The sequence below is a fragment of the Monodelphis domestica genome, chromosome 5, assembly GCF_027887165.1.
Source record: "Monodelphis domestica isolate mMonDom1 chromosome 5, mMonDom1.pri, whole genome shotgun sequence".
Lineage (NCBI taxonomy): Eukaryota > Metazoa > Chordata > Mammalia > Didelphimorphia > Didelphidae > Monodelphis > Monodelphis domestica.
This window is the reverse complement of record NC_077231.1, coordinates 451,512-474,699: the sequence shown is the minus strand read 5'-3', so window position 1 is coordinate 474,699 and position 23,188 is coordinate 451,512. Positions and strand designations below refer to the sequence as shown.

Here is a 23,188-nt window from a genome sequence, read left to right as displayed (position 1 = left end):
ATAAGCAGTTCCTAGTCTCACCAATAATCAAGTAAGGAAGATCTCTCCCAATTGGAGGGTAGAGCCCTGAACTCTCAAACCTCCACTTAAGCAGGGAGCTCTGCCCAGACAATTCCTCCTTTCTCACTTGGCTCCACCATGTGGGACTTAGTCGACTTCTCCACTGTGTTCCAGGGCATACTATCTTTCCTCTAATCCCCAATTCTTGGTTTTCTTTTGAGTTGTATGTTGTCTTTCTGCACCAGATTGTAAGAGTCTTGGTGGCAGGGACTGTCTTTATTCAAGTGTATGTTCCTGGCTCTTAGCACATTACATGGCTCAGAGGAGGTACTTCATGCATGTCTTCTAAGACATATGAACAAATAAATATGAGAGAAAGAAGAATGTGTGAAATGTTTTAGAGCGAATGAGCTCTGAGGACTTAGCAGGGTCAATGAAATCTTTCGATGGGTGGTTATATTTGATTAGAGGCTTCAAAGATTGGTAGAAGGAAGAATTTCAGAAGACAAAAAGGAGGGCAAAGATGATGTTCTAAACACAGAGAACAATGTAAGGAAAGGTCCTGAGGCAGCTAACCTGTGGATGCATTTAGGAAATGATAGCTAATACGCTTGATGGAAACATAAACAGACAAAGAGGAAATGGATTTTTAACTTTTGTTTCATTACAATACTAATCTTCTAAATACTTCAAGTAGATTTATTAATAACCTTGTTAACTTTTCAAATATTTTTTTCAAAAGTGATGAAAAACTTAAAAGACTTGTGGATGGGTTATATCCATTAAAGTATACAGTTCACTGGGCTTCAGACTAGGTTTTTTCTGTTTCTGAATTTCTAGTAAGACTGCAATTTGCATATAATATATTTTACAAATGTGCAGCATATTGAAATTTAAATAATAATGTTTGGGATAATCCTGACTGCTCTTAAAATATAATGGAGAAACTTGGATTTTGGATTTGAGATTGGACTGTTCCCCACTTTTAAATATGGTCTACAATGCATTATAGGTTATTTAGACCCTGCAAGAGATTAAAATTTAGAAAATATATAGATTAAAAATAGGATAGAAAATCTAGGATAATACTAAGATTAGTACTCAAGTTCTGATTTTTTATTTTTTTCTATTTCTGATTTTAATGGTTTTATTGTTGTTGTTGTTGTTGTTAATTACTATCTTTAAGATTCATGGGGGCAGCTGGTAGGCTCAGTGGATTTAGAGTTAGGCCCAAAGATGGGAGGTCCTGTGTTCAAATCTGACTTCAGACACTTCCTAACTGTGTGACCCTGGGCAAGTCCCTTAACCCTCTTTGACACTTCTGTCTTTGAACCAATAAACGGTAGTAATTCCAAGACAGAAGGTAAGTGTTTTAAAAAAAAAGATTCGGAGTTAATGTGAAGAATGAAAGGAGGTGAGCTTAAAATTGGTCACAAAAAAGGAAATTCCTTTTCTTTTCTTTTCTTTTCTTTTCTTTAGAGTTTAAAACTGCTAAGACCCAATAACAATACTCCAGAATAATCTTTATCTGAGTGTTTTTTAAAATACAACCTTAGGGACAGTATATATACATTTTAAAAGAGAGTAAATATACATACAAATTGCCATTTTAAAGTTCCTTCCCTCACTATTATTCCATTATTACTGGAAATAATTTTTTTTCAGCTTAAGATTAACCAAAAATTCCATTTTCATAAATTCTATGCATTTAGGTAATATATATGGTAGCTATTTTGGTTTGAATAAAAGAAAACAATTATTATGGCCTAAAATATTTTCCACATATTCTTCTTCCTTTAATTTACCTACTAGAACAGAACAACACAATTTTAAAGCTTTAAAATTAAGGGGATGGAGTTACGAAACTTTGAGATTTATCCTAGATCTAAATCTTGTACTTCTCTGAGGAATAGCAAATTTTTACCTTGAGAGAAGTGGCATATAAACTTGCAGTTATGTCTCCATAAATATCCATTATTACTGACAGAGGAAATTACATAGGACTGTTCATTACTTGTCTTCTTTAATTTTTTTACATTTGTTTTCATTCTTATCATATTTAGTAGTATGAAGAGAGTCTGCTGATTAATCAAACCCTCTTTTCTCTCCATATTTTCAAATCTTTGCTTTGACTTCCTTTTCATTCCTTTATCTATATATTCTGACTCATCTTCCCCATCTATATCCTCATGGTCATCTTGACTGAATTCCTCCTCATCTTCTGTTTCCTTTTATTCCTCACTTTCTTGCTCCTCTGACGCTTCATCTTCATAGTCTTCTACTTGTTCTTCTTGTGACTACTCCCTAACCCATCTTCTCCCTGACAGTTCACATATGAATTGTCATCTGGACCCATCAGTGCTGTATGATTTTCAATATTTAAAGTTCCATGAGTTTTCTTTTGATAGGATGGTTGAGGACTTCCATTTCTAGAATTCTTGTCATCTTCATGAAGTGGTTACATGAGCATGGGAGGAAAGGATAAAAGCTGAACAAATACAGAAAGAAGGGTAAGCAGCATTGCAAATAGAATTACCTTATTAATGTCCAGAGGAGCAGATATCTTCTGGACAGGCATTGAAAAGGTTCCAGGTAAGGGATGGACAGGAAGGGAATCTGTGACATCTTTTTCATTATCTGATTGGTTGTGGCCAAGAGACTCTCTAAATTCTCTTTTGACAATGCTCCTTTTTTCATCTACTATATTAAAAAATAAAGAGTACATGAAAGAATCTATCATTTCAAGGAAATAAATAATACAAGAGCAGAAATTACACAAATAACTTACTGCTTCTCTCATTTGTTATCAGTGCTCATAGTCCTAAAGTTGCCTATATTTACTTGGATTGGGTTGAACTGATTTAATATGTTACAAATATAGTAAGTAAAAAGAAGTTAATCTGTTCTATCCTGAAACGTGCTGATGAATGTTATACAGTCTCTAAAAATTATATTTGTTTCTATGCAGCTTGAGTGAAATGCATTTTATTTTAGTTCTTGGATAATTTGTAATTTATATGTGGTTCTTGTAGCAACTTATTATTTAGATTATTTGATTTAAGAGAATAGATTCTTCCTGGAATGGGGAGCTGTGCCAGATAGATAATTCAGCTTTTTCTAGTAAAGATAAATATTTAAAAATTAGTAATATCCACATCCACAGTGTTGGTAGAGAAGAACAAAGGACCGCTTACTTGTATTGGTTGGATAAGTTGTTTTTAACTATTTACCCTGCTCTTTCAGTAGCTACAAGTAATAACTTTCTTTGTACAACAGCATTTAATGAATAAACAGTGTTTTTCAGATTGTCCGAGTTGGAGATGAAACCAGATTGGAGGTTTGGATCCGATCCATTGTGTCTTATCACTAGTGGATCAATCATATGGACAATGGTTTTCTGTCTTTGAAGAGGCATTTCAGGCGGTAGCCTGGCATATGTAAGCTTTTGAAATGAGCTATTTAAGCATAGTAGGTGAGAGAAAAATCAGCTGATGCTTGGCCACTGTCTCATTAATAAAGTCTTTTTTATTTTCTCTTAAAGAACTTTCATAATTAGTAAACCAAATAGACTGTGCTGGCAGTTTCCTGCATTCCTTTCAGCTTGCCTTCATGTCCCCCTCCCCGCCCCCAGTTTCATTGTTTTATCTTCATTCTTTTGCCTAAAAGGTTACAGGAATACAGGAAATCTCCAATTCATCCATGAAGAATGAGAATTTGAAGGAAAGATACTCTGGGAAATAACCAAATGAAAATGTTTACTCAAATAATTATTAAACAGTTTGCTGCTTCAGTTCAAATTTTATTTTTGGCTTTGCTTTTGCTATTTTTGATTAGTCTAAGGATTCCATAGAATGAAATAGTTTTCTTTGTAGTGTGGGAAAGTTAGATCCCCCAGCCCCTGTTTGAAAATGACCAAATAAAATAATGTTTTATTTTATTATTACATAATTTATTAATCAATCAATCAATCATTTTTATTTTATATAATAAAATAATTAAAATTATATTCACTATTATAGTAGTAATTAGAAGTACCATTCACAGGAAGAGATTGGGGTAATGAGTGCTCTAAGATGATATGCAAAAAAAGAAAAAGGGGGATCAAAGATGACACCAAGAGATAATTGACGAAATAAAATAAATAGGATAATCTTTATCACACAAAGATACACATGGGAAGAGGAGGGGACAAATACTCTTATAAGAAGGAGGGGAAGAGATTGCTAATATGTAATACTTAAACCTTACTCTCAATGAAAACAATTCTAAAGGGAAGGGCATCTAGATCCATTGGTGTCTTGAACTCTATCTTATCCTACAGGGAAAGTGAGAAGGGAAAACTAAGGGGGGCAGAGGCGGGAGTACAAAATGGTAGGGAACTTAAACAGACCCTAAGAAAAATAAGAAGGGAACAATAAGGGAAGGGATTAAAGGGATTGATTAGAAGTAAACCACTGGTTTAAAAGGATATAGCAAAAGAAGAAAGGACAGAACTAGGAGACGATATCAAAATGCTGGAGAATTCACAAGTGACGATCAAAACTTTGAATGTGAGTGGGATGAACTCACCCATAAAACGAAAACAAATAGGAGATTGGATTAGAATCCAAAATCCTACCATATGTTGCCTAGAAGAAACACACCAGAGGTGGGTAGATACCTACAAAGTTAGAATTAAAGGTTGGAGCAAGACCTATTGGGACTCAACTGATAGAAAGAAGGCAAGCGTTGCAATCATGATATCTGACAAAGCCAAAGTAAAAATAGATCTGATTAAAAGGGATAGGGAAGGTAAATACATCCTGATTAAAGGGAATATAGACAATGAGGAAATATAAGTAATCAACATGTATGTATAATAGAAGGAAGAAATACATAGTAAAACTCTACTAGTAGGAGACTTGAACCTACCACTATCAAACTTAGATAAATAAAATAAAAAAAATAAATAAGAAAGAGGTAAGAGATGAGAACAGAATCCTAGAAAAATTAGAGTTAATAGATATATGGAGAAAAATAGTGGTAGTCTCTCGGTGACCGAGAATGACTATTGTCTTTGTGCATTATCATCTATTGATGTACCCTCATGTGGCTTTGGAGTCCAAAGGCTGAGGAGCACAGTGTGTGGCACATGGGGCCTGGGACGCCAGTTGTTACGGGAGGTGCGGGTGTGGCCTGGTGTCGGAGTTCACGCCATCGGCAAGATGTCGACGTCGCTCATCTTCAAAGGTGGTGGCGGCATGGTGAATGTGGGTTCGCCAGCTGCTTCTGTCAGAGGCAGCGAGTTCTAGTTGCTTTGGTGTAATGCCAGCCCACTTCAAGTTGGACTTTGGCTGATCCTTGAATCTTTTCTTTGGTCGGCCTTGTTTCCTGAGTCCAGTTGACAGTTCACCATAGAATACCTGTCTTGGTATTCACTGTGGGTCCATGCGGATGACGTGTCCAGACCATCGTAGCTGGGCTTTGAGGACCAGGACTTCGATGCTGGTGGAGTTGGCTCTGTTGAGGACTTCCTGGTTGGTGATTTGGTCCTGCCATCGGATCCTCATGATTGACCAGAGGGAGCGTTGGTGGAATTGCTCCAGCTGCTTCATGTGCTTCCGGTACAGTGTCCATGTCTCACAACTGTACAGGAGCGAGCTGAGGACCACTGCATTGTACACTTTGATATTCATCGCAGTGCTTACACCGCTGTGTTGGAGGACTTTGCAGCGCAGCCGCTCGAGTGCCTGGCTGGCCTTTTGGATCCTGGCATTAATCTCGTGGTCTAGGGACCCATCATTGGCGATGGTACTGCCCAGGTACTTGAAAGTGTTGATGTTAGAAAGCTGCGTGCCGTCGATTGTAATGCACGGCTGGTTCGTTGGCCTCCCTGTTGCAGGTTGGAACAGCACCTCTGTTTTGCTGAGGCTGATAGTCAGGCCAAACAGTTTTGTTGTGGTGGAGAACCTGTCCACAATGGTTTGAAGATGATTTTCTTGGTGGGCCATGAGAGCACAGTCATCTGCAAAGAGAGCTTCCAGGATGAGTCTCTCTGTTGTCTTTGTTTTTGCAGTCAGGTGGCGAAGGTCGAATAGTGAGTGAGCCATCCAGTCGGTATTTGATGTAGACGCCCAGGTCTAGATCCATCACAGCATGTCGTAATACTTGGGTGAAAAATAGGTTGAATAGTACTGGAGTGAGGACACAGCCTTGTTTCACACCATTGGAGATGTTGAAGCGATCAGAAGTCTCTCCACCAGATAGGACTTCCCCTGTCATGTCGACATGAAAGAGCTGGATCAGTTTGATGAATTTTGCTGGGCAACCGAGCTTGCTGAGGATCACCCACAATGCATCCCTGTTCACTGTGTCGAACACCTTCGTCAGGTCTATGAAGACAATGTAGAGACGCAGGTTCTGCTCAAGGCATTTTTCCTGCATTTGCCTCACCGTGAAGACCATGTCAATGGTGCTGCGATCTGGTCGGAAGCCACATTGTGACTCAGGCAGGTTCTGCTCTGAAAGATGACAGGAGTCTGTTGAGTATAACAAGGGCGAGGATCTTTCCGGCAGTGGAGGTAGTGAGATGCCTCTGTAGTTGTCACAGGCTGCTCATGCACCTTTGTTCTTATATAGGGCTACAATGGAGGCATCTCTGAGTTCTGGGGGCATGTCTTCCTCTTCCCATATGCTGGTCAGCACTATGTGGAATGCGTGGAGCTCCTCTCCATTTAAGGCCTTGTACACCTCGGTTGGGATCCTGTCTTTACCGGGTGCCTTGCCTGGACTCATTTGTTTAATGGCTTTTTGGACTTCCTCTATTGAAGGAGGGACGTCAAGTTGTTCAATGGTGTGGTTTTGGGGGATCTGGTCAAGGGCTCTTTGGTCAACTGAAGAGGGTCGGTTGAGAAGCTGACTGAAGTGTTCTTTACACCTGTTGCTGATGCCTTTTTTATCTTTTATGAGAGTGTCACCGTCAGAGGATAGCAAGGGAGTGGTGGTGGGTTTTGATGGCCCATAGACAGTCTTGAGGGCACTGAAAAATTGTTTGTAGTTTTTCGTATCAGCAAAATGCTGGATTTCTTCTGCCTTTTTTCCCCCACCATCGGTCTTGCATCTTCCTGATCTCACACTGCGCCGTGGCTTGGAGAGACTTGAATCTGTCCTTTTTAGGAGCAGAGTTTGGGTTATTTTGCCACTCCATAAAGGTTTTGTTCTTTTTGCTCAATAGTTCTTCAATAGCACTGTTGTTCTCCTCGAACCAGTTCTGGTGGTTGCGTTATTTGGGGCCTAGGACTGCCTTTGATGTTTCCTTCACTGCATCTCTAAACTGGTTCCATTTCTTGGTTGAGTTTCCAGTGAGTGGTCCCTTGGCAGACAGCTTGTTGTCCAGGCAAGACTGGAATGTTTGCAAATAAAATGGATCTCTAAGACGACTCACATTGTAAAATGTGCGAACTGTCTGGGCGTGTTTTGGATGGCGAGGCACAATGCACATCTGAAGAGTCACTCTAACCAATTGGTGGTCTGTCCAGCATTCGACTCCTCTCATGGCTCTGGTGATCTTTACATCCTGGATGTCTCACCAGCGTACAATGATGTAGTCAATGAGATGCCACTGTTTTGATTGTGGGTGCATCCACATTGTTTTATATTTGTTCTCCATTCTGAACACAGTGTTCATGATGGTGAGTTCGAACTCTGAGCATTTGCTGAGTAGCAGTAGGCCGTTGTTGTTCATTTTGCCCACGCCGTGTTTGCTGAGCACTCCTTTCCATCTTTCATGGTCCTGGCCAACCAAAAAGGAATATACCTTCTTTTCACCAGAACATGGTGCATTCACAAAGATTGACCATGTTCTGTAGAAATGGAGATTTGAACCCCTGACTTCAATCCCCAGAAGTCCTTGACAGTTCCCCCAATTCCCTATGATATCACCTAAATTCCCACCTGGGCTGAGAACAAAAATTGTATTTAAACTGACTATACCCCCTACTTGACTGTCTCTGCTTCTGCTTCTAAGTGTCTAAGCTTCTAAGTGTATCCCTACAGGCAGGCAAGATGTGAGTGGCTGTGAATGGGCTCTGTGCCCTAAGCACATGCTTTCTTATTTTGTATTTTCTTTAATTCTTAATTCTTTAATAAACCTCTAAAAATAATACTTTCAGTCAATAAACTAATTTAATTTTAACAGTACCAGGGCATAAAAACATAAAAAACAAATGCAGAAATTTTCAGATCATAACGCAATAAAAATAATAATCAGTAAGGGTACATGGAGAGTCAATTAAAAAATTAATAGGAAATTAAAAAATATGATTCTTCAAAATTGTTACTTAGAGAACAAATCATAGAAACAATTAATTTCATTGAAGAAAAATGACAATGATGAGACATCCTTTCAAAATCTATGGGATGCAGTCAAAGCGATATTCAGGGGAAATTTTATATCCTTGAGTTCATGTATTACCATATTAGGGAGGGCAGAGGTCAATGAATTGGACAGGCAAATCAGAAAACTTGAAAGTGATCAAATAAAAAATCCCCAGAAGAAAACTAAATTAGAGATCTTAAAAATTAAGGGAGATTAATATAATTGAAAGTGAAAGAACTATTAAACTAATAAATAAGATTAGAAGCTGATATTAAAAAATAGACAAATTCCTGGTCAATATAATTTTAAAAAAGGAAAGAAAACCAAATTAACAGTATCATAGATGAACAGGGAGATGATAGATGAAAGGGATGATCATAGATAAAAATTTCCTCGAATGAAGAGGAAATTAAGGCAATCATTAAAAACTATTTTGCCCAATTATATGGCAACACATATGGTAATTGAGGTGATATGGATGAGTATTTACAAAAATATAAATTGCCTAGATTAACTGAAAAAGAAATAGAATTCTTAAATCATCCTATATCAATAAAAAGGAACAAGCCATCAAAGAACTCTAAAAAAATTCCCCAGGGCCTGATGGATTCACAAGAGCATTCTATCAAACATTCAAAGAACAGCTAATCCAAATATTATACAAATTATTTGACATAATAAGCAAAGAGGGAGTTCTACTAAATTCCTTTTATAACACAAATAGAGTACTGATTCCAAAGCCAGGTACATCAAAACCAGAGAAAGAAAACTCCTTACTGAACATTGATGCAAAAATCCTAAATAGGATACTAGCAAAAAGACTCCAGCATAGTGATCACGAGGCTTATTCACTATGACCCGGTAGGATTTATACAAGGAATGCTAGGATGGCTCAATATTAGTAAAACCATTCACATAATTGACCATATCAACAAGCAAATCAACAAAAATCACATGCTTATAGATGGAGAAAAAGCCTTTGACAAAACGCAACACTCCTTTGTATTGAAAACACTAGAAAGTATAGGAATAGAAGGGTCTTTCCTAAAAATAACGAACAGTATTTATCTAAAACCATCAGCCAACATCACCTGCAATGGGGATAAACTAGAGGCATTCCCAATAAGATCAGGAGTGAAACAAGGATGCCCATTATCACCTCTATTATTTAACATTGTATTAGAAACACTAGCTGTAGCAATCAGAGAAGAAAAGGAAACTGAAGGTATTAAAATTGGCAATGAAGAGACCAAGTTATCATTCTTTGCAGATGACATGATGGTCTACTTAAAGAATCCTAGAGAATCAACCAAAAAGCTAGTAGAAATAACAACTTTCGCAAAGTTGCAGGATACAAAATAAACCCCAATAAGTCATCAGCATTTCTATATATCTCCAACACATCTCAGAAGCAGGAATTTAGAAAGAGAAATTCCATTCAAAATCACTTTAGACAATATAAAATAATTAGGATTCTATCTGCTGAGACAAACACAGGAACTATATGAACACAACTATGAAACACTCTCCACAAAATTAAAACTAGAACTGAGCAATTGGAAAAACAATAGCTGCTCATGGGTTCGATGAGTTAACATCATAAAAATGACCATCCTACCCGAAGTTATCTATTTAGTGCCATACCCATCGAACTTCCAAAAAACTGTTTTACTGAATTAGGAAAAAACATAACAAAGTTCATTTGGAAGAACAAAAGATCAAGGATATCCAGGGAAATAGTGTGTGTGTGTGTGTGGGGGGAATGTGAAGGAAGGAGGCCTTGCAGTCCCAGATCTCAAACTATACTATAAAGCAGTGGTCATCAAAACAATATGATATTGGCTAAGAGACAGAAAGCAGAATCAGTGGAATAGACTTGGGGAAAGTGACCTCAGTAGGACAGTCTCTGATAAGCCCAAAGATCCTAGTTTTGGGGACCCAAACCCACTATTTGAACAAAACTGCTGGGAAAATTGGAAGACAGTATGGGAGAGATTAGGTTTGGATCAACATCTCACACCCTACACCAAGATAAACTCAGAATGGGTGAATGACTTGAACATAAAGAAGGAAATGATAAGTAAATTAGGCAAACACAGAATAGTATACATGGCAGGCCTTTGGGAAAGGAAAGAGTTAGAAAAGCAAGAGTTAGAAAAAAATAACAAAATGTAAAATCAATAATTTTGATTACATCAAATTAAAAAGTTTTTGCACAAACAAAACCAATGTCACCACAATTCACAGGAAAATAACAAATTGGGAAAAAATCTTCATGACAAAAACCTCTGACAAAGGTCTAATTACTCAAGTTTACAAAGAGCTAAATCAATTGTACAAAAAATCAAGCCTTCTCCAATTGATAACTGGGCAAGGGACATGAATAGGCAGTTTTCATATAAAGAAATCAAAACTATTAATCAGTACATGAAAAAGTATCTAAATCTCTTATAATCAATCAGAGAGATGCAAATCAAAACAACTCTGAGGTATCACCTCACACCTAGCAGATTGGCTAACATGATAGCAAAGGAAAGTAATGAATGCTGGAGGGAATGTAGCAAAGTTGGGACATTAATTCACTGTCAGTGGAGTTGTGAATTGATCCAACCATTCTGGAGGGCAATTTGGAACTATGCCCAAAGGGCGCTAAAAGTCTGTCTGCCTTTTGATCCAGCCATAGCACTGCTGGGTTTGTACCCCAAAGAGATCATAAGAAAGAAGACTTGTACAAGAACATTCATAGCTGCGCTCTTTGTGGTGGCCAAAAATTGGAAAAGGAGGGGATGCCCTTTGATTGGGGAATGGCTGAACACAATGTGGTATCTGTTGGTGATGGAATATTATTGTGCTCAAAGGAATAATAAAGTGGAGGAATTCCATGGAGACTGGAACAACCTCCAGGAAGTGATGCAGAGGGAGAGGAGCAGAACCAGGAGAACATTGTACACAGAGACTGATACACTGTGGTACAGTCGAATGTAATGGACATCTTCATTAGTGGCAAAGCAGTGATCCTGAACGACTAGTAGGAACCTACAAGAAAAACCACTACCCACATCCAGAGGAAACACAGTAGGAGTAGAAACACGGAAGAAAAACAACTGCTTGCTTAAATAGGTTCAGGGGATATCATTGGGGATGTAGACTCTAAATGAACATCCTAGTGCAGACATCAACAACATGGAAATGGGTTCTGATCAAGGTCACATGTAATACCCCATGGAATTGTGCATTGGTTACAGGAAGGGCCGGAGGAGGGAGGAATAGAATATGATTTTTGTAACCAAGGAATAATGTTTGGAATTGACCAAATAGAAAGGAAATATTCATTTTGTTACTGTCTCGATATATAAACCCCTGCACACAGTCTCCCGTCCATTTCAACATGACTTTTAAATTAATTAATTTATCTTTTTATTTTTAAGCTGGGTTTTGGAGTCTTGCATTCTTGCAATGGGTACCTGTCCTGAACCTGGGTTTTTTTTTTTACCCCAAAGCTCTCCCACCACAGTATTATCTATGAAGTCATGCAAGGAGTTGAGATTATGATTGTTATTATGAAATTATGAAAATTATGATTGCTTTCTTTAAGCAAATTGTGTATCAGTTTTCGGGGGCATAAAAAGTCTTTTTAAATCCAGTGTTTTGGATAAATTGTGCCTTTTCTACCATAACCCTGAATTAAAACACCAAAGTAACCGGTATAATAACTAGGAAATGCTCAACCCCAGAACATAACAATTTGTTAAAGTACCAAAATTTTGCAAATTTTGTTCTTACAAAATTGAGGTTCTTCACAATTTCTATATACAGTAGAGGACAAAAGAACTAAGGGCACGGAAGGAAGAGGTTGCTCCCAGGGAAGTGCTAATGACTAGAAGATGACTAGGGTCCCAGGAGTGGAGCTCTAGAAGATTCAGTCTTCAAGAGAATTTGGTTCCCCTTTGACATGATAATTTGTATGAAAATTCATTTTGCAAGGTGTTCACCACTATGAGTAAAACTCAAGAAAAAAGGTTCTCACTTTAGTAAACACAGTTGGATCTTACTATCATGAAAATATATATTGCATGCCACTCTCAACTTTTCCCCAAAGCAATGAAGATTTGAGTTTCATGGTAATAGTTCGTTCCTTCTTCTGATTCAAAAGAAAATGACCATTTTTTGAGTTGAAATGGTGGATTAAGCAGTGCCATTACTAGTACACTTACCTATCAAATAACAAAATTTACCAATTTGTTAGTGAATAGAAATTAAGGCAAAGTCAGTGAATGTCAGATGAATATTTTAAGGAAAGCAAATATAGTTTATAGTTGCAAATCAGTACAACTAGATTTACATCTTAGTCATTTCCCTCATTCTATTAAGCTTTTAAAATCCTAACATGAATATATATTTATATATGAACTAGGATTTTGGCTTGTGTAGAAAATGTTAACGATTACTTTGTATTTCATGAATTCAGTGTCTACATTCTGATATCTTCCTTGAACACATCATTTATGCCTAGTTACATCATTAATGAGTCATACTCCTTCAATCACACTCATCATATATTTAATTCAGTCTTCTAGATTACAATTTTCTTCATTGATAAACTTCACAGACATTACCTCTTCAATGAGCTCACTTGATATAATTGTTTTATTAGAAATTGCCTTGAGAATTAAAAGAATTGAGCTTCAAATTGTATATGTATTTAACATGAGAAAAATATACGATTTGTAGATGAACAACTTCTCTTTTTCTGCCCTTCAGTGCTGCTTATTTCTTGTATGTAGATGTAGACATACCATTTTTACGAGTGTAAAAGTGAGATTCATTTCTCAGGTGTATAAGTGACACCTGAACAGTTAGAGAAATTGAAAACCTTTCATTGGGAATGGACATTTTTTAGGCAGAAGTAGTGTGTGGAATGAGGAATAGCAGTGTATTATTCTCAATGCTAGCATAGCAATTGGAACAATACTAGTCATTTCAGATCAATATTTCTGGATCTCCCAGTAGGAAACAGTGGAAGCTACGAGCCCTTCAGGGAGAGGTTGAAAGACCCGTCTCAGAGAGAAAGCCATAAAATATCTCTTGGCAGAAACAGAAACTTTTCCCCAGGGAGTTTCCCACAATTCATGATCCTAATTTTCAAATGTGGCTAAACAAACCATCTCCCTTTCCTTAGTTGTTGGATCCTAATAGGCCTGTTAGGAGGCTCCATAAATAATTCAAAGGGGACCTGAGAAACCCAGATTAAGAGAGACAGACCCCAAAGAGAACCTGAAAGCCCAGTTAAACTGGAAAAATTCAGCCCAGACTCTTCCCCTTGGGAAAGTGCCTGCCTATGGGGCTGACACGAAAATGTGGCAAAGAATGTTTCTCCTTGAATGTTTCTGTACATCCTTGACTGGGACTCCACCTCGAATCGAATCGATCATTGAGGAATAGTCCCAGGACTCAGGAAGTGCTGGGAATCTTGGAGGCATAAGGAAGAGGGAGAACCATCAAGAAAAGGGAACACTCAGGTGGTGCTGAGTGAAGAAGAGCATTGTGTTCATTTCTTCGACTTTTGGAGTTCAACTGTCCATCGGGTCCAGTGCCGAGCTCGTGTCCCTCACCTGAGCATGCTGGCCCGTCGTGGGCAGGACAAACCATAAAGGCTGCATTCTGTCTGCATTTTTTCACAATTCCTTCCTTTCTGTTCATTTGCGTGACTGGGGATGGGGTGGGGTGGGCAGACTCCCTGATTCCTGCTCCAAACACTAAGATACACTTAAAAATCTCTCTGTCTGTCTGTCTGTCTGTCTCTGTCTCTCTTTTTCTCTCTGTCTCTGTTTCTCTCTCTCTGTCTCTGTCTCTCTCTGTCTGTCTCTTTCTCCCTCTCCTGTATCTCTGTTCCTTTCTCTCTCTGTCTCTCTTTTTATCTCCCTGTCTCACTGTCTGTCTGTCTGTCTCTGCTCTGATACACACACTCTCTCTGTCTGTCTCTCTGTCTCTCTCTGGCTCTGTCTCTGTCTCTCTCTGTCTCTGTCTGTCTGTCTGTCTGTCTGTCTGTCTGTCTCTCCCCGATTGTGAGACTCCCCGATTCCTGCTCCAAACACTAATATACACTTACCCCCCCCCCCCCCCCCCACTCTCACTCTCGCTCTCGCTCTTGCTCTCGCTTTCGCTCTCTCTCTCCCAACTTCAACCTTAGGAAGAGTTTATACAGCTCATATCTTGCTACTGATAGAGAGTGTATGTAATGTAGCAAAAAAACACTTGATAGTTTTCCCTTTTTGCTCCGAGAGCACGAGAAGTTCATCTATGCCCTCTGCTTCTCTGTTTTAACACCATTCAAATAGGTACAATCATTATGCTCACCCTTACTTTCTCACTAGGTATTGGGTAAAATTGCTTTGTAAAAAAAATCAAAGTCAGATTATTTTATTATTACAAGCTGGGTCATTAAGATTGCAAATGGCCAGACTGCAGGAAGCTGGCAAGATGAGGTGTTAGAAACTGAATTAGAAAATACTTTCTCTTCTATAGAAATTCAACTGACCAGATCCAGAGGTTATAAAGTTTTCCTTTGGGTCATTTTGGAGGAGAGCATGTTTGCCATTGTGTGGGAGGAGATTAAATGTGTCATTCTCAGAGTACCATTTGCCATATAACCCTATTATTTTAGGACCCTAGCAAGAGTTAGTAACCCCCCCCCCCCCGAACAGACTGTCCCTACCCCATTTCTAACACAAAGATCCTTTTGGTCCCTTCAGCCTGAGGGGGGCAGAATAACCAGTCTTCCTCAAAAGAGTTTTAAGACTTGTTAGTTTTTCCTTTAAGTTTGTATCCTAATAATTTAAAGAACCCAGCTAGCAGTTAGAGATCAGAACTTCCCCCTGAAAACTCTCATTAAGCTGAAAACTTTCCCTCTTCCCTCCCTTCCTCTAAACAACCCTTTTTTAGAAAGCCCCCACTTTTTTGCCTCATTTAAATTCCAAAGGTGTTTTGAATACCAAAAGCCTTGGGTGATGTAGTAGAGACCAGACCCCAAAAGAAGGAACAAAAAGAAAAACAAAAGCACTTTCCCCAGGAGAATTTACAGCTTAAGCAGATCCTTTATCTTTCTTAGTACCCAAAGAGTCAAAGGATGTCCATGTTCCCTTGTTGCATATGTATGCATGCTAGCATGTGATTATTATTAAAATGTGATTGTTTTTCAATCTGTAAGTCAGAGTTCCAAGGACCCAGATTACCACACAAAGGGAAAGGGAGGGAACATAAGAAGGAAAGTGTGTAATTGTGACTCCTATAAATTGATTATACTTGTGCATTTCTTGAGCTCCCTAGCTTGAGGGGTATTCCCTCTGCTTTAGATTGAAAGCAATAAAGCTGCTCTCTTTGCATCTTTTCCTCTGGCTCCACATTTATAGTCTCCTTCTGGTGTGGAATCCATCTCTGTCCCAGACACCATTATGTATTGAAAATCTAGGGATATATGCATTACTATTCAAATCTGCTTCTTTGTTCCCTTGTTCTCCTACCCCCCTTGGCTTTTTTTCATCCTTAATATCTGTGGAGAGAAACTCTTATAAATATTTTAAAATTTCGTAACATTTCAAATGTATACATTTCCAAAGCTTGGATAAGTAATTTACAGTTTCAGAATGGTACGAGGAATCTATTCTTGGTGTTTTATCATTCTACCTTCATATATTCATATATAAGACCAGTTTATCTCTCTGTGTGTGTATATGTGTGTGCACTATACTCACAGGAGATCCTTAAGTATATTATTTATTTTTCACTAGTAGAGAATCAGAAATAACGTAGCTAAATATAGTACATTAAAATTTTTTTGAAATTTCATTATTCCATCAAATATATTTAGAATGATATGTAAAATTAAAACTTGTTATTATAGTCTACATGAATAAATTTTTAGATAAAGCAGGTGTTAATAATAGAAAAGATCTTCAGGTTGTTTTTAAAGTTTCAAGATCATGAAACTCCAAGAATAAAAATTAAGTAAAAATAAATCAATATTCTATTACTTAAAAGCATAAAATGCAAATAGAAAAATGAGCATTTCAATTTTAAAATCTATCTCTCATTAGATTTATAATTACATATTTATTTAAGTTTGTCAGTCCTACCATTTTTGTCCAAGGCAGGTCTGCCCAAAGTAAATCCAATATCAGAAGCCCGTTCTGGACTACTGGTTTTGACTTCAGGGAAGAGTTCATTAGCTTTAGTCTTCACATACTGAAGAACTAATTCTTGATGACTATGTAGGAAATAAAATATAAAGATAAGCGATCTATAGCAACCAAGATAAAACTTATATGCACCAAGTCTTAAATATCCAGACCAGATTATCGACAAAATTGCTTTGATAAACTTTGTAGGACATAATTAAACATTCAATATAGATTTCTTAGACCTAAGTGACAATGTTATAATCTAATCTCTCTCTCTCTCTCTCTCTCTCTCTCTCTCTCTCCCTCCCTCTCTCTCTTCTCCCCTTCCCTCTCTCTCCTTCCCTCCATCGCTCTCCCTCCCTCCCTCTCCCTCTTTCTCGCTTCTCTTCTCTCTCCCTCCCTCCCTCTCCCTCCCTCCCTCTCTCTCTCTCCTTCCCTCCATCTCTCTCCCTCCCGCCCCCTCCCTCTCTCTCTCCCTCTCTGTCTGTTTCTCTGTCTCAAAATAGATTAAGTAACTGAATCCAAGTAAAGATGGGAATTGTCCATAGACACGCATATAGTGAGGTGCATGATTTCCCCAAGAGCCTGGTCCTCTGACTCCAAATGCAACACTCCCCAGTAGCAAACTGCCTGCCTAGAAATTCTTATGTTTCCTATTGGTATTCACAATTTATCTCTTAGTTACCAATCATATGATGGCATATGAGACATCATGTAATCCTTCTCCCAACCTAACCTGACATTAAACAGTACAACTTTTGTGAAGATGAAATAACAAAATGTATGTAAAGTATTGGAAAACCTTAAAGAACTATGAAAATGGCAGCTGTCATCAGCATTTCTGAAAATGATCTCAGATTCCCTAAATCTACCCTTCCCCCTCTCTCTTGCCCTTTATAACCTGTTATGAACTTGGATAATCTGACTTTGCCATTTGCCCAGTTTGTTAGCATACCTTAGTCTGCTTACCAGACTGTAACAATATTAGGCAACTATGAAAGCCCCACTCAGTTTTGGTTGTGTAGAGGGAAAATGATCTAAATGCCTCTGTTCTCACCCAGACACCAACTGACGCCACCACTCACTCCAGGCACTGACTCTTCAGTCACAGATTGGTGCAGAAGGCCAAACTGACTGAGCAGGCTGGCTGACATGATGCCATAGAATCTTGCATCGTCTGTCAGTGAGCCAGGAGCCTTCATTGGCCAATAACTGGAGGGATCTCCTCTCTGTTACTTACAAAAACACCTTAGGGCCCCAAGGGACATCTGAAGGGCCATTTCAAGTTTTGAGCGCAAGATGGAAGGTGCTGAGGAAAAACAGCTGATGGCCCAAGATTGCAGAGAGAAAGTTGAGGCACAAGTAAGAGATCTGCAATGATGTGCTGTGTCTAATGGGAAAGTTCTTCATTCCTAATCCTTCACAAGCAGAAAGCATTCTATTGACAATGAAAGGAGACTATCCCTCTTACTCATCTGACTTTGCTTCTCATGATGACAAGGAAGGACTAGTGGATTAATCACCATAAACCTATCAAGAAGCATTTGAAACCAGAAAAAGGAGATGCAGTCAATGCATCCCATAGGATTGGGTCTCTGTTCCATTATGAGATCCTCAGCCAAAGATCCATAGTTGTCTCCTTTCATGTTCAACTTACTCTTGGGAAGTAATTGGAAGAAGAAATTGAGAAGTAAATTAGAAATTTATCTGCTGTTCACTTTTATTACTTTTGCTACATTCATTTTATTTCTATTTCAATGGATTAGGCAGGCTAAACACAAATACAGGAGTGGAGATTCAGTAAAAATGAATTGCTTGATATTCATGAAATCATTCTACATCCAGCACAACACAATGAACATCCCCCCAAATAAAAACCCCAACAAGTCATGGATTTAACTTGATGTAGTTGTTGATTCTGTGATTTTTTTTGGATATTTGCCTAACATGCAGGTGCCATAAAAATAATGAACAGGAAAGACATGAGATGATTGCTACCTTGGTTTAGTGCCTTATGACATTTTGAAGAACAATTCAAGCATAATTCTTAAGAAATGTGTATTAAATTGATATTAGTGGCTTAAAACTTTCATGAATGGAAAAAATCAATGAAATTATGTAAAGATAGGATGATATTAGCACTTACCCTCTAACACTACTGATACGAACGTAGTCTCTAATTGTCCATCCGAAATCATCTTCGCAAGAGAGGTCAACATCATATTGAAGAATAAGTTGGACTAGGCTTGTTGGATTAAATTTATTACTAATGGCCATCATGAGAGCTGTTCTGGAATAACAAAGGAACAGTGTGCATTTAAGAATTTTAAAAAGTCAAATTGAATCAGATTTCCCTTGATGTTTCATGATGAATATATATATATATCATTTCCTCATTTCCTTTACTGTTATAAGGTATGTGGATCACAAACATGTAGTGAGGCATGGAAAAACTTACTGCTCATGAGCAGCATTAATATTGGTAAATGAGACAAGAGATTGAGACAGAGACAGAGAGGGAGAGAGACAGACACACAGAGAGAGACAGACACAGAGAGAGACAGAGAGAGAGGGAGGGAGACAGACAGAAAGAGAGAGAGAGACAGAGAGGGAGAGAGACAGACACAGAGAGAGAGACAGACACAGAGAGAGACAGAGAGAAGGGGGGAGAGAGGGAGGGAGACAGACAGAGAGAGAGACAGAGATAGAGAGGGGGGAGGGAGAGAGAGACGGGGAGAAAGGGAGGGAGAGAGAGACAGACAGAGACAGAAAGAGAAAGAGAGAGAGGTAGAGAGAGAGATAGACAGAGAGAGACAGACAGACAGACAGAGAGGGAGGGAGAGAGACAGAGAGAGAGAGAAAGAGAGAGGGAAAGAGAGGGAGGGAGAGAGAGAGAGGGAGGGAGGGAGGGAGAGAGAGACAGACAGAGAGACAGAGAGAGGGAGAGAGAGAGGGAGGGAGGGAGACAGACAGACAGACAGAAGAGAGAGTTTTTTGGTACTTTGGGGGTTTTAGCAGGGATTAATAATTGTAGGCTTTTTAATAGACAAGAAGAGAGTGTGTTGGAGCCACTTCGGTGCAACAGTGAAGGCCTTTCAGTTTGGGACATGATACAGATTCCCTGCTTGGCTAGCCTTGAAAGGAAAGCAGAGGCTCTCTGAAAAGGATTCGATCAGTCATCAGTATTCTCGGCCATGCTCTCCACTGAATTGCTCTCCCCACGCCCCATCACCAGATGGAAGTGACCTTTGGCTGTCCAGAACAAGTTCTTGTACGTGTCACAAACATAAGTCTTTGAACACAAAGATAGACGGTGCTGTGGAAGGACAAACCTCAATAAAGATTTCTGAGCAGAGAGGGAGCACGAGTTGCTTTGAGGAGGGCTCATGGAGGCAGTTGGTGAAGATCTGAGATGGCGCAGGAGTTGCACCATTGGAAGGAACACTCACACTAACCTAAACAGGTGTCTTCTGGGGCTTTTTGCCCAAGGGAGCCTGGTGGCCATAGCAGTCAGATGGGGCGAAGTCTGGATGTCCCGAGACTACTTAGTAAAAACTGCTAAAACAGGTTACCTCTTCTAAAGGCGAATGAATGTAGGAATAGACTCATATAGTGAAATCACGGATATTTGTAAAGGTATTGCTTTTGAAGGACGGGGAAGCTCTTTCTAGCATGTGGAAATACCGACTGCTTAATCTTCTTCTCCATTACTAACAATCTATGGCCAAAAAATAAGAAAAAGCCCCAAAAGGAACCAGGGTAATTTTGAGTAGACAATAGATTATGAGTGACATTGAAATTTTAGGGATCATAAACTCCTGGTTTTCATGGTCGGCAATATTTTTACATCTATTAAAATAGGATTTTTAATAAGTTAATATTCAGAATCAAAGGCACAAAAGATACTACAAAAATCTCTGGAAATCTCGGCTCAATGAAAAGTCAATCTGTTATTCTTGAATATTTGTGTATCATTAGAGAGTGATCTTTTGTACTCTTGGAATCTTTCTTTCAAATGCCATTAAAAATTATTCTTAAAAATCTGTATAATTGGGCTTGACCTCTCCTGGATTTTTCTCTGTTGGTACTGAGTCAGTTCTAGCAACTCTTCCACTTGCCCTTGATTCACAGGGAACAGCAGATACTCAGCTGAGTGAATCTTCATGTTTTCACAACTGATATGAATGAAAATAGGTCAGTATAGACATGTTGGAAATTCTACTCCATTTCATTTCCACTCATTGACACTCTTCCCAATCCATAGACAAAAGCACTCGAGCTTAGGCTTCTCATCAAAGTTTCTAAGTCTTGTAAAAAAACTGGTCTTGATCGTCCATCTTTTTCCTGAATTTTTTGCCAGTTGTATGCCAAGCTTGAGGCAATCAGCTGCAATAGCTGTTCAGCATGGAGATCCTATTTTCCAGCTAATGCAATTCCTGGGCTCTTTTGGCCTTCTCTGAGGCAGCTGTTTTGTGTTAATTAAACTTCTGAGAAATTACATCTATCCACTGCCTATGATAGGGCTTTGGCATGGACTAGTGATCACTAGGGTGATGGATATGTCCATTTCCTATACTGAGGAGTATATAGTTTGTTTAAATCACAACAGGCTACAGCTACCAAAGTCTGCGTTTATACTTTCTTCTCATTTGCCATTCATTTTGACATTTTCTCTGGTCAGTTCATGGTCTAAAAGAACACATCGAACTAATTTTGAAATTATTGCAAAATGGTAACCAGTCATTTTTGTCTGTTAAGATTAAGTCAGTTTTGTGTTTTTGGTGGGGATTTTTTTTGTGATATCAAAAAATGTGTCTCCCATGGAAATGTTAAAACCATACCAGATTCTGTATAACACATTACAACTACAGATACCATTTTGTTCAAAGAGAAAGTATCCACATTAAGCTGGATGTAAATAGTGAGGGATATGCTCACATACAGCGTGTGCCAATGCTATGTAGGATGTTCTGTACAGAGTCCAAATAGAGGATTGATTGTTTATGAGGGCACAGGTTCCCAAATGATCCTATTTTAGGGCACATTGAATTCATTGCATCAAGCCCTGGAACATGAAAAAGGCTCTTCAGAAATCTAAACGGAGGCAAAAGAGATTAGTCTTTGAATCCACTTGAGAAAGGAGATGAAATGCATGTATTTTCCAGATTTCATGCAATTCAATGTGTCAACCCCAATTATTTTATCCATGAATGGGCAGAAGAAGAACATTGAATTGAGCTCACAATTTTGGGGAAAGGAGATCCAACAGGATCTCAGTGATCCTACTGTTACAAAAGCTTATTTTGAACACATTGATGTCGAATTAAGCTATAGAGTCACAGTAATTTTTTTTTAACAGAACAACCAAAAACGAGATCTGAGAAGCATTTACATTTCTGATGGTCACAAAGGCCATGGGAAATGCATGATCAATATAAGTAGGCTCAGGCAAAAATGATTTTAATATAATACGTGATATGAAAGACATAATCAACAACATGTGTAACAGAAAAAGACATGAGCTCAATTTGTATTGAAAATAAAAGCCAGAGAATATGAGCGCTGTACTAGTATTCAAAAGGATACTCAGAAGGATCAGGGGAAGGCTTCAGTGTATTGCCAGGATCTTCTGTGAGGACTTTGTGGAAAAACAAAGAGAATAATCACAAAGGATGAAAAGGGATGGGAGGAATACAATACCATGGACAAATAAGGCAGATTGAAAATAGTGACCAAGAAATAGTGAATGGCATATTCACATGAGCTGATTTTCTAATTTGGCAGTCAAAGAAAATAGTTTTCCTTTTTTGTGAGAAATATTATTTGACATTTTCATCCTTTCACAATAACTGTAAATTTTGTTATTTCTGAAGTATTTCATGATGTAAGTTGTTCTTCTTCCTGTAGACACTTTTTTTAATCGCAACCTTTGATTACAGTACCTTTTAGAATTATCTTTGGCATTGACATTTGCTCCATTCTTTAAAAATAAATCGACCATGGCTTCATGATGGTTCTTAACGGCCAAGAGAAGTGGTGTGAGGCCAAGCTGCAAAATCGTATTAAAGATACTGTTAGAGGACGCAAGGATTGTCTGTACACTTGGATTCAGCTTAAGACATTGGGTGACTATCTAGTGAACTCGCTAAGGTCATGTCAAAGGCGTAGGCTACACATGGAAATTTGGAGGGAGCGACCTGGGCGTCAATACTGCCTCTCAGGCACTTTCTGGGTGATTGTAAGCCAATCCCTTTGCTTCTCTGAGCCTTAGTTTCCCCTGAGGTGACAGGAGGGAAGGAGGTTAGATAGGCTCTGGGATTCCATCCAGCTAATAGCCTGTTGTCAGGAGACAGCAGTCCAGAATAGGGAAGAGCTGCTTCCATCCCATTTCATGGCTGGCTTCCTCCATTGCTATCTTTGTTTCATGATCAGTCAACCAACCCTGTTCCCTCAGAACCCTGCTGATTGGCTTTAAAGGTGACCTGTTCTCTTGGCCCCTTCCCCTTGAGTGGGGTCAGCCTGAAATGTAAGGAAAGCCTGGCCTCCAGGGGGTTAAGCCTGGAAGAAAGGTCTTCTCCTGGCTTTTTTCATCTCCTCCCACGTCTCCTAAGGTGTACTACTTTAGCTTTTTTCTCTCTCAATTGTCAGTGACCAA

The 23,188-nt window shown here is 38.7% G+C and overlaps 2 protein-coding genes across 3 annotated transcripts in view; both read right to left on the bottom strand.

Moving 5' to 3' along the window:
- The window catches only part of LOC100032444 (titin homolog), a 281,885-nt gene that overhangs the window by 84,651 nt on the left and 174,046 nt on the right, over positions 1-23,188 (bottom strand). The window lies entirely within an intron of this gene.
- Positions 1-23,188, bottom strand: part of LOC130454281 (ankyrin repeat domain-containing protein 7-like) — a 48,920-nt gene that overhangs the window by 12,158 nt on the left and 13,574 nt on the right. Inside the window, exons 4-7 of the mRNA XM_056797349.1 lie at positions 22,476-22,582; positions 18,680-18,823; positions 16,489-16,619; positions 2,537-2,700 (exon numbers count right to left, since the gene is read on the bottom strand). Coding sequence (XP_056653327.1) covers positions 2,537-2,700; positions 16,489-16,619; positions 18,680-18,823; positions 22,476-22,582 — 546 coding nt within the window. The remainder of the gene's footprint in view (positions 1-2,536; positions 2,701-16,488; positions 16,620-18,679; positions 18,824-22,475; positions 22,583-23,188) is intronic.